The sequence below is a fragment of the Peromyscus eremicus genome, chromosome 15 (assembly GCF_949786415.1).
Source record: "Peromyscus eremicus chromosome 15, PerEre_H2_v1, whole genome shotgun sequence".
Taxonomy (NCBI): Eukaryota; Metazoa; Chordata; class Mammalia; order Rodentia; family Cricetidae; genus Peromyscus; species Peromyscus eremicus.
The window spans coordinates 64705125-64717147 of record NC_081431.1 but is presented as its reverse complement, the minus strand read 5'-3'; the positions used below and the strand labels follow the sequence as shown (position 1 = coordinate 64717147).

Below are 12023 nucleotides of genomic sequence, written 5' to 3'. Positions count from 1 at the left end.
TCACAACCTCATGCTCAGGTCCTCATTCAAACATCGGGAGGATGCTGCTGCCCTCACAGCTTCATAGTGTGTGGGGACACACCCGAGGAGCCATCATTCTGTCTGTAAATCACCCCCCCTTCATCCCATCCCTCCTTCTTCACATATGTAAATCACCATGTCTGATCTCTAGTCCCTCTAACAGCCACAACAACCAAATTACCCTCAAGGGACATCCATTGCCTTGTTATTTGGGTCTCAGATTTAAAAGGGGGAGGCAAGGGGAGAGAGAGAGGCTATTATATTTTCAAAAGTCAGAATTCTTCCTGATTAGACTTCTAGCTCACTGATAAATGTTTATTCCCTAAAACGTATTATTTCTCTATTCTGAATATTTGGCTTTTTTAGGACCAGGCTATTGTTTCCAATTTAATTGGAATAAATTTATAGTGTTTCCAACATAAATTGTCTCTAATAAGATATGCTGAGTTTTGAAGGGAGCATTTGGTCAAATTCTAATTCCTGCCCCCTTGGGATCCAGCCCAACTTCAGCAGCACCATCAAAGGCGGCAGAAGAGAATTTTAAACAACTTGCACACAGTCATGTCGCCTAGTGACCATGGTCCTTTTTCCTCCTCCCCTGAAGCACCTTGTGGGCTGCTTAGCACATAGAACACAGATCTTTCTTCTCTTCACAAAATTTATAAAAACATATTCCCTTGTTTTTTACCATAAAAGAAAAGGAGAATCAAAAAAAAAAAAAAAAAAGCAGTACAATTCCTATCAAGGTTGAGCTGTAGCTTGCTGCTTAGGCATATGAACCATTGCACAATTAATAAGAATAAATAGCACATGCGTGTTTCATAAACTGAGAGTGTCAATGGAGAAACTCACCATAGAAATTCCAGATCCCCAAACGAGATCATCTATAGACAAGTTGCTCCATTTTCATAACATCTCAGAATCGTAAGAAATTATTTTATTTTCATGCACTAAAACCCTGAAAGAAGACCTTTCCATTTTCCTTTCATTAAAAGCGTACATACAATTTCATTCCTGACCTTGCACAAGACACAATCAGGAGCGAAAGGAAAGAGCTTGCTGCAATATTGCAGTCATCTAGTTACATTAGGCTCAAAATCCGAGTCTCCGGGATGTGTATTCGTCATGTCAGCCTGAGCTGCCAAGAGACTATTTTCACTATTCGGCTGGTGCCAGCCAGAATCCACTTCCACAAACCTGCATACTGATGAGACTGAAGCTCTCAGTTATTTCTCTCCATTTCTTTCTCATACCTCTTCCCTCTGCAGAGGAGTGAAACCATTTTACTAATTCATAAGTACCCTGACTATCCAACCATCTAAAAAAAAATTTTACTCATCAATAGCAGTCAACTAAAAGCAAAGCATATCCCACAGGGGTTAGAGGGAAAGACGGACAACGGGCGAGTATTGATTGGCAAGACTCCCTGATACTCACTGAAGGCAGCCACTGCTAGGGCCAGGGTGACAATAATGGAGAACCAGGATACCCACAATGCCTTCTTCCTGTAGTTCTGGGCTTCGTGAGGTTTCAGTCGGGTGCTGCTTTCTAGTAAACCTGATAGAAACAGGGAGGAAAGGGGGTAAGGCATTTTCATACAACTGAACACACAGTCAGAACTATAGCCTCTTATCCAAAGATGGCAAAACCACAGGCTGTGGGCCAAGATGTGTTCTGTCGGGCCCACACTACAATTCGGAGATTTGTACAGTACAATTCGGAGATTGTGCAGTATTAAAAACAAAGCAAAACAACAAAATTGTCAAGTGTTCTGGCATCCCTTATAAAACCACAGGTCCCAGCAGTATCCAATAAGTGTTTCCACGGGACAACAGAGGCTCTCTGGGTTAGAAGAGCTCCACACACCTCACCACTTCCTGAGGTCACACTATGCTGTTCGTCCTCCTCTGCACGAAGTCACTTGGCTCAATAGAATTTTCTCATCCCAACAAAGCCCTTCCATTAGGAAAGAACTGTAGTAGCTAATTAGGCATTTGGGCTCCTCAGTTGTACGCATTGATCCACTAGTACAGTCCCAATAGTAGTGTCAGATTTATACAAACCAAGGAATCATAGACTGTACAAATGCCCTCCCAGGACCCCCAGGTAACCAATAGCCATCAGGCCCAGATTATACAGCATGTTTTCTCCCTCCTTTGTATGAGGCACACATTAAGCAAAAAACTAATTAACTAATCAATTAATTAAAAAATTTTAAACTCTCTCAGGGATCTAGGGAGATAGTTCATTCAATAAACTGCTTGCCATACAAGCATGCGGTTCTGAGTTTGCTTCCCCAGAATCCCTGTGAAATAGATGGGCATGGTAGCACATGCTTGTAATCCCAGCACTTTGGAAACAGGGACAAGCAGATCCTGGGGCTCACTAGCCAGCCAGTACAGCCTACTTGGTAAGTTCCAGATCAATGAGAGACTCTGTATCAAGGTGTATAGCATTCCTAAGGGAAGACTTCTGAGATTAAACTACACCCACATGTGCATGCACACACACATACACATGCTATCGGAATATGAAAGTACAGTAAAACTGCTAATGCCAGAACTAGCGTCCTAGGAAGGCTTCGGGTACAACAGGTTTTCTTTATCTCCTATGCTTTGCACATAAGGAGCCCTTGACAAGAGCAGGAATCTGTGACAACTCACCAGCAATGCCCACTTAACGATCTCCAGGTTAATCTTGATTTGTACTTCTTTCTTATCCTTTAAGAATAAACTTGTAGGGGCTGGAGAGGTGATGAAGAGCACATACTGCTCTTGCAGAGGACCCAAGTTTGATTCCCAACACCCATATCAGGCAGCTCCCAACTGCCTATAACTCCAGTTCCAGGGGATCTGATGTCCTTTTGTTCTCTTCATATGCAGACATATACACATACCATAAATAAATAATATAATAACAGTATTTTTTTAAAAAAAGAATAAAATTGTAACCAGGCAGTGGTGGCACATGTCTTTAATCCCAGCACTTGGGAGGCAGATCTCTGAGTTCAAAGCCAGCCCGATCTACAGAGAGAGGTCCAAGACAACCAGGGCTACACAGAGAATCTCTGTCTCAGAAAAAAACAAAAGGAGGAGGAAGGAGGAGGAGGGAGAAGAAGAAAAGAAGAGGAGGAGGAAGAAGATGGTGATGATTGTATGTGCTCTTGCTTAGTTACCAGAGAGCCAAAATACCAGTCATGTATCTTATACAACTAAAAGCCAATTGTGCCAGCTCTGGCTATATAATGTGTCTTTCAGAGACTGGGCAGCCTCATCACGCTAGCTACAGATCATGATGAATAAACAAGTAAAGCTTAGGCACCATGTGTAAAATACCACAGTGTGAGATGTATCACACCTGAGCACCATTCATTTATCTGAATGACCACCACTATAGGAGCAGAAAGGATGGGAGACTATTCTTCTTCTATAATTAGGGTCATGACTGACACACCTACAAGACAGGTTAACGTGAGAAAAAATGTATAACAAATGTATTAAGACAAAGACCGATGTGATGGGTTAGAGATGTAGCTCAGTCAGTAGTCAGTAGCCTGGCACACATGAAGCCCCGGGTTCCATCCATAGCACTGTATAACTAGACATGGTGGTGAATGCCTGAAATCCCAGCACTCAGGAGGTTGAGGCAGGATCAGAAGTTCAGTGTCATCTTCAGATACATGGGGAGTTCGAGTGCAGCCTGGGATACATGAGACTCCATCTCAAAAATTAGTAAGACCCACAATTAGGACAGTGGGGAGGGAAGGACAGAAGAAAAGGTAAAAGGAAAGGAAAGAGGAGGGAGAAGGAAGAAGTGGGAGAGGGGAGGGGAGGGAGGGAGAGGAAGGGTGAAGCGAGAGAGATCGATCCTATGTGACATGGAAGGCTTCAGAAATAAAGACCCGAAAGCCAAGGGGAGCTATTTTTATGCTCAGATTCAATGAAAAATGCATATCCCTGTGGAGACGAGATTAGACAAGAGATGAACGAGGCAGAGACTCAACAAGACCTGCCTGCTCCAAGTCTCGGGGTTCCCTGTAAGACACGGATGGGGTGAGCGTGGGACAGGATGCCTTCTGGAATGAGGTCTTTTGATTCATTCACCGGTAGACAAGGGCAGCCGGAGAGTTTCTCTATGACCAGCTCTTACACCTGGGGGTGTGCAAAACAGTAATTCTTGGGCTTATGGTTATCTTTGAGGGAAGAGGATTGGATTTCTACCCTATTTTGGTTTTTGGCTTTTTTTGTTGTTGTTGTTGTTGGTTTTTTGTTTGTTTGTTTGTTTTTTTGAGATAGGGTTTCTCTGTGTAACTTTGTGCCTTTCCTGGATCTCACTCTGTAGACCAGGCTGGCCTCGAACTCACAGAGATCCACCTGCCTCTGCCTCCTGAGTACTGGGATTAAAGGCGTGCGCCACCACGGCCTGGCTATTTTTTTAAGATTTGGAATTTTTTAGTGTGTGTGGTTGATATATTGTGCACCCCAATAAACTTATCTGGGGGTCAGAGAACAGAACAGCCACTATATTAAACATAGGGTTAGGCAGTGGTAGCACATGTCTTTAATCCTAGCATTCAGGAGGCAGAGATTCATCTGGATCTCTGTGAGTTCAAAGCCACACTGGAAACAGCCAGACATGGTGGCACGCACCTTTAATCCCAGGAAGTGATAGCAGGAAGCAGAATGGTATTTAAGACGTGAGGACCAGGAACTAGAGTCCCTTTAAGCTTTTAGCTTTTAGCAGCAGTTCAACTGAGATCCATTCGGGTGAGGACTCAGAGGCTTCCAGTCTAAGGAAACAAGATCAGCTGAGGAATTGGCAAGGTGAGGTTGGATGTGGCTTGTTCTGTTTCTCTGATCTTCCAGTGTTCACCCCAATACCTGGCTCCTGGTTTGTTTTTATTAATAAGACCTTTTAAGATTCGTGCTACGTGTGTGTGTGTGTGTGTGTGTGTGTGTGTGTGTGTGTGTTTGTGTGTGTGTGTGTTGCACGTGGTGCGCACATGTATACGCTGGTGTGTATGGGTTCATGTGCACATGTATGTGCACGTGTTTGGAGGTCAGAGGTTAACCTCAGGTGTTGTCCCTCAGACACCATCTGCCACACATTTTGTGACGGTGTCTCTCACTCGGAGCTCACCTACTCTGCTCAGGCTGGCAGGCCAGTGGGCCCAGGGACCTGCCCATCTCCACCTCTTCGGTGCTGGGGTTACAAGCATGGGCCACCACACCCAGCATTTTTTCACATGAGTTCTGGGGATACAACTCGGGTCCTCCTCTTGCAAGGCAAGCACATTACCAACCGAACCATCTCCCCAGCCTGGAACTCATTTCTATGGCCAGCCTTGGGGTGCAAAGGAGACGGGAAGAAAAAGGACAAGGGGAAGCTTTGCTTCTAAGGCCTTCCAGAAACCTTCGGCTCAGAGTGCCCAGCAGGCCAAAGTAGCCTGCTTTGGGGAATCATTTTCTGAGCCCCACCACTGCCCCAAACTGTATCCTGTTAAAAAATTCTAACAGCTGGGTATAGGGGCATGTGCCTTTAATCCCAGCACTCAGGAAGCAGAGGCAAGCCAACCTTTGTGAGCTCAAGACCAGCCTGGTCTACGTAGTGTGTTCCAGGACAACCAGAGCTACATAATGGAGAGACCCTGTCTCAACACACACACACACACACACACACACACACACACACACACACACACAGAGAGAGAGAGAGAGAGACAGAGAGAGAGAGAGAGAGAGAGAGAGAGAGAGAGAATTATAACAAAGACCCAGCTGAACTACCTCAGTCCAGTCATCCTTGAACAGGCCTCACACAAAGCCAGCAGGACTTTGGAGACGTGTTTTGTGAGCAGGCAACCCAGTAGACATCAGAGTGAGTAGAACCAGGTGGGGAGGGGCGCTTACATAGGACCGGAGGGTAAATGAGAAAGCAAGCCGGAATTATCAGCCCCATCTTCACCATTGCACTGGGAAAGTGTCCTCAGACTTCCTTCATTAATTCAGAAATGGGGTACAGTGTTTGCCTACCACGCACAAGGCCGGGTTCTAATCCTAGCACCAAATAAAATGGGCACAGTGGTTGACAACTAAGATCCCAGCCCTCTGCAGATGGAGGCAGAAGATTAGGAGTTCAAGGTCATCTTCAGCTGTTCAGTGAGATTGAGAACAGCCTAGGCTACATGACATCTATCTCCAAATAGTAAATAAATAAGTGCACTTGTATGGGAAGAAGACAGGCCTCTTGTCTTAACAGATTCTGCTGTGGGTCCTGGTGCCTTCAAATGATAACTCGACATCACAGTTCTCTTTCTTCCTGGGCTCTAGAAAAATATTTAGAAAATTTTACTTCTGACTGCAATCACTCTTGTGTCCGAGGAAAGTTATAACCTAGAATAAACAGACCCATACACCTCTAAAAGCTCCCTTCCCTTTTCCCAAGTGAGTTAAAAGTCTATCTAGAGAGATGGTTCAGTGGGTAAGGGGCCTGCCATCCAAGCCTGAGGGCCTGGGTTCAGATCCCAGGAACCCACATAAAAGACAGACGCAGAGGCAGACACACTCATAACCTTAGTGCTGGGGAGGTGGAAGCAGGAGGGTCATGGGACTTGCTGGCTAGTTTAGCTGAAAAGGCAACTCCAAGTTCAGTGAGAGACCCTGTCTTGAAAAACAAGGCAGAGTGAGATTTCACCTCCTAGAAATGTCAGAGAAGTCTCATCAACATGGCTGCCTAAACAAGATCTCAACAAGGATGAGAGGAGCAGACACGCTAACACGGAAGGGGAAATCATATGAGGTCTCACCCCTAGACAAAGAATCACAGGCAACCCCGGGAACATTGAGAACAGGGAAAATAGCCTTCTCCAGGGAGGAGTCTGAAAACCGGTTACCAAGTGATCAGCCCTGAAATCAGACATACAAGTAACATTATACCGACTGAGTAGGTTGTACTTATACATAATAACAGTTAAAGAAACAAAGCGTGTGAATTTGAGAGAGAATAAAGAGGGTCATTCATGGGAAGGGTTGGAGGAAGGAAAGAGAAAAAAAACTATGTAATTATATTCTAATTTGAATTTTTTTTTTAACGTAAAGGATTCCAAAACTGGTGTTTCGGGGTTTTTGTTTTTGTTTTTAAAAAGGAAGTGGAATAAAATTTAAGAATTTTATTTTTTGGTTTTTCGAAACAGAGTTTCTCTGTGTAACAGCACTGGCTGTTCTGCAACTCACTCTGTAGACCAGGCTGGCCTCCAACTCACAGAGATCCGCTTGTCTGTGCCTTCCAAGTGTTGGGATTAAGGCATGTGCCACACACACACACACACACACACACACACACACACACACACCTCTGGGTTTAAAAAGAAATTTTAAGTTGACCTACTTTACAGAAAAAAAATATATATATATATATATATATATATATATATATATATATAGTGGAGAGCAGTCAAGAAAGACACTAGACATCGACCTCTGACCTCCACCTGTGGAGAGAGAGAGAGAGAGAGAGAGAGAGAGAGAGAGAGAGAGAGAGAGAGAGAGAGAACACACATATGCGTGTGTGCTTTCTTCCTGGTCCATTGGTTTCAGGAGAAGTGAAACTACACCACTTACGTACCAGCTCAAAAAATGGTTCATTTGCCAGGCATTCTGACAGCACCCATTTCAAGAGGTTTGTCCAGTGGGAGCAAAAATACAACCCCTTTAAGAAGTTGGTTTACTTTACCACAGGGGACAGCCATTACTGGGTACACCCCTGCCCATTCTGCCAGTTCTGTAGCATTTTTTATTTCTCCTTCCAGAGCTGGCTGGCTTCACCAGCACACCTGACGCTGACCACGCCTTTAAGTGCTTCCTCTGGCATCCCACCAGGATGGCACCCCTTCTGGGAGATTCAAGTGGAAGCCATAGGGGGCTGGACCACCTGCCTCAGTGGCTTTGGGCTTTTCTGAGCCAGGAGGGCTGGAAGTTCTTCCCCAGATCTGACCTTCCTGGTGGCTCCCCTGGGAGACTGTAAGGTTGAGGAGGGGAAAAACATAAAGTCACTATAATGCAAACACTGTTCAAAAGAGGAAGGACTTTTCTCTTTCGATGCAACTGTGCTTATCTCTTCATTTCCTTTCTAGAAACTGCAGCTGGGGGCTCAGGAGGTGGCTTAGTGGTAGAGTACTTGCCGAACAAACAGGAGAACCTGAGTTCAAGCCCCAGAACCTACATGAAAACGCAGGAATGGCGGTGCATGCTTAGGTCCTGGAAGCTCACTGGCCAGAGAGTGGAATGAACCAGATCCAGATCAGTGAGAGAATCTGTTCCCAAAATAAGCTGACAGCACATGAGGAATAACACTTGAAGTTACCTCTGCCCTCTACACATGAGCACCCCCACACTCACAAATAACATATACATACTATATGCCTGCATGGCTGATACCAAGAAAGGGCATTTTCTACGCCCCCAAAGGAAGTAGAATGTTATGACCCACAAAGCGCTCAGCTCAGAAGTGACTGGTCTCCACACTGGCCCTTCTGCATCCATGCCAGATGCTTGCACACTCACAAGCCAAAGGGATGTGGGGGAAGGGTGGGGGTTCAGACAGCACAAGTGGGAGCCAGGCAGGCTAGCCCAACAGAAACTAAGACAGGCCTCAGGTCCATGTGCGAGCACTGCAGCCTCCCTGCCCACAGACGGCTTCCAACGGTGGAATTTTAACCTAACTTCAATCCCATAATGTGGGTCTGACAATGCCAGGGATGTGTTAATGGAGGAAGGCGGGGGCAATATACGTGAAGATGTTATTTCCTCAGCAGTCTGAACGACTTGTCATCGATTTCTCCTAGGTTTATCCCGTTTTATTGCTCTTACTCTCCTTGGGTTGTGTTTCACTCTGCACTCAAGACTGGCCCAGAATTTGGTGTGTAGCCCAGGCTGGCCAGGAACTCACAGTGATCCTTCTGTTCCTGTTTCCCAAGCGCTGGTTTTCCAGGCCTGAGTCCCCACACCAGGCCACTGAGCTTTAATTCTCTGCAGAAAGGTGTTTTTGTTTTAGTTAGATGGGCAGCTAGAGGAAAGTGCTTTTAAAAAGTCCATAACTATGTAAGGTGGGGCCACATTCTAAGGTTTGGGACAAAATGATAGAAAATGGATATTATAGAAGGGGAGAGGGAACCCCTAAGATCAATTGGGCCCCTCTCTCTCTCTCTCTCTCTCTCTCTCTCTCTCTCTCTCTCTCTCTCTCTCTCTCTCTCTCTCTCTCTCTGTGTGTGTGTGTGTGTGTGTGTGTGTGTGTGTGTGTGTGTGTGTATTCCTGAAGGTCTTAAACTACATAGTGCTTGTTTGCTTCCTGAACCACAGGCCCAACCAGCTGTCACAGCAGGTGTTGGGACATTCTGAGCTCGCTGGAATTCTGAGAAATAGCCCATATCACTTCTAAGAAGAAAATGTCTCCCACAATCCCAAACCATCAGTTATAAAGGAATCAGAAGTGGTCGGCCATAGGGTTCTACCACCTCGGGAGGAAGTCAACACAAAAAAATAATATGGAAGGTGCAGCAGGAGTGCCCATCCCCCACACCCTGTGGGGACCGGGCCTACAGAAAGCCACTGCATCCAGGGAGAGCTGGAGATCAGGGGGTTTTCCTCTTCCTCAGTTCCTGTCGCTGGTGGGAAGGAGGTCACAACCCATGAACCATTCCCAAGAGATAGAAAAAAAAATGGATATAGGAAAGATAAAATAATACAAACATGTAAAATATTACAACCAACCTCCCAGGAGGCTTCTGATTTGTTTAACTGGAGTCTTCATTTATCATTAACTCTTTGCGGCGGGGGATGGGTGGAACAAAAGAAATGTCACAGCGACTTTCAGCTAGCTCAAAAATGGCATAGAACCCTGGGTTCTGTGGGGGACACCATTCATCCTAACAGAGAGGTTGTGTGTGATATGTGAGCTTCCACACAGCACTGGTTTACGAACAGCGAATGCTTTCAGGAGACAATATAATAGAAAATGAAGTTCATTTGGCCACTGACAGAAAACCTAAAGAATGCATTCAGAAGAGGTTTTTGTTGTGTTTTGTTGTAATTTAATACTAAAGCATGGCCTCTAGATATTGATAAATATCAATTCATCCTGGCATGGGTTTCTTGTCTGTCCTTCTGCAGGGGTTGGGAGAGACTGGCAGGCTCTTACAGATAACCCGCAATGCTACAGAATTAAGCCCAACGCCGGGTATCAGTCTTTCTTCAATGCAAAAATGTTTAAATCTTGCAATAGGAGTTACCACGGGGTAAAGGTAATTCTCACACCCCAGAATTAAAGTGAGAGGTTCTTCTGGGTTTCTGCCGATGCCACCCACTCTCCTGTCTCCAAGGCTATCCAGTTCTGTGGGAACAGGGAATGAACCTGCAACACGGGTGCAGAACTCGTTCCAAGCTGGAGCGGCTCCAGTTCCCCGCACAGCATCTCTGCCGCTTCTCAGGGAAATCTGTTTCCATGTCATCCTGTTTCACACGCTACAATTCGGAATCTCTAAGGAAGAGATCCTGCATCCCAACACGAAACCGGAATATAGAGATGTACAAGGTACTAAGAATAGGACAGAAACCTGCTGGAACTAAAATAATATAAGCACTCTACAGTCGGCAGATGAAAGCTTCCAAGAAAGAAAAAAATGAGTAGAGGTGTACAGAGCCAGCTGCCTGGGAAGGGCCTGGCTACAGAGACCCCAAACCCACCACCCACGGTTTTAGCGGAACCGTTGATAATTTTTGAGGGGTCCAATTCGGAAGCAGCAAGAAAGAGGAAAAGGTGTAGTAGATTGCGGTCGTCTCCGCAAAGAATCCAAGCCGAGGGCCGCGAGGGCAGGATGGGGAAGGAGAGCCAGGCGGGATGAATGGGGGAGCCCTGGCATTCCATGCAGGCCCCCTAAGGAGACTGGCGGCCGTGGGCGGGAGGTGAAGATGCCTTCCGGGAGATGCACGGGTCCAAGGCCAGCGTCCACGGAAGGACTCTGAGGGCTGGACACACGTTCTCCAGGAAGTATCAGCTTTGGGTAGCATCTGTGCAGACCAGGCTGGCGGCCAGAAACCCCCAAACCCCAACCTCTCTGCCAGCACCACGGTGGGGCGGTGACCGCTATGACCCAGGACCTCAGGGAGTGTCCGGCCCGAGTGAGTGCAGAGACTAAGAGGACCTGACCTGGCTGCCACCTTATGGGGCAGTCTAATCAAGCAAAAAGAAGTTTCCCCCGGTGACTGGCGGGGCTCGCCCGGCGGGATGCATTGGAACCCACGTCTCCCAGCACGGAGATGAACCTCCTCTGTCCCCTATAAGCGACCAAAAACCCTGTCTGCAAACTTTTCCCGCGGACACCGGACAAGGCTGGGCTAGGCACCGCCGGGATCGGGAACCTGAAAGTGGGGTCCCAGAAGGCGCGGCTGCCTGGCCCGCACGGATCCCGAGAGGTGGGACTGTGGCCTCTGCTCTCCGCGCTGAGCCCAGCGTACCGGGGACAGGTGACTTCCGAGAGGCGGAGGGGAAGGGGCCCGGGGCGGTGGCAGCTCACCTCGATCCTCCAGCCCGTCGCTGAACTGGCCGCTCTCGCTGATCCGCGGCTGCCGCTCCTCGTCCGGCTGCACCGAGGAGCTCGCCGGGGCCGGGCTGGGGGCCGGAGCGGTGGTCGAGGGCGCGTGGCCCCGCGGTGGCGGCCTCGGGACTCCGGGGCCAGGGGGGCTGCGGCGATCGCTGCCCGGGGCCGGCTCCATGGCGCCGGGGCTGCAGATCCCCCGAGGAGACGCCGAGCGCGGTAGGGACACGAGTCCGAAGTGACCGAGACCGAGGGCGCGGAGAGAGAGCTTCACCCCGACCGCGGTGAGCGGCAGGTCCGCCGCTAGCTCGTGGCGTGTGGCGGAGGCTGGGGCCGCGCTGTCGCCGCTGCGCTCCGCCCCCGGGGGCAGGTGAGGGTGGCAGGGACCCGCCCCGAGGCGTTGAGCCCGGGCACC

The 12023-nt window shown here is 47.7% G+C and overlaps 1 protein-coding gene across 1 annotated transcript in view; it reads right to left on the bottom strand.

Annotated features, from left to right (window-relative positions):
* Tmem163 (transmembrane protein 163) overlaps positions 1–11786 on the bottom strand; it is a 179809-nt gene extending 168023 nt beyond the window's left edge. Inside the window, exons 1-2 of the mRNA XM_059280559.1 lie at positions 11588–11786; positions 1459–1578 (exon numbers count right to left, since the gene is read on the bottom strand). Coding sequence (XP_059136542.1) covers positions 1459–1578; positions 11588–11786 — 319 coding nt within the window. The remainder of the gene's footprint in view (positions 1–1458; positions 1579–11587) is intronic.
* Between the last annotated feature and the right edge of the window lie 237 nt (positions 11787–12023).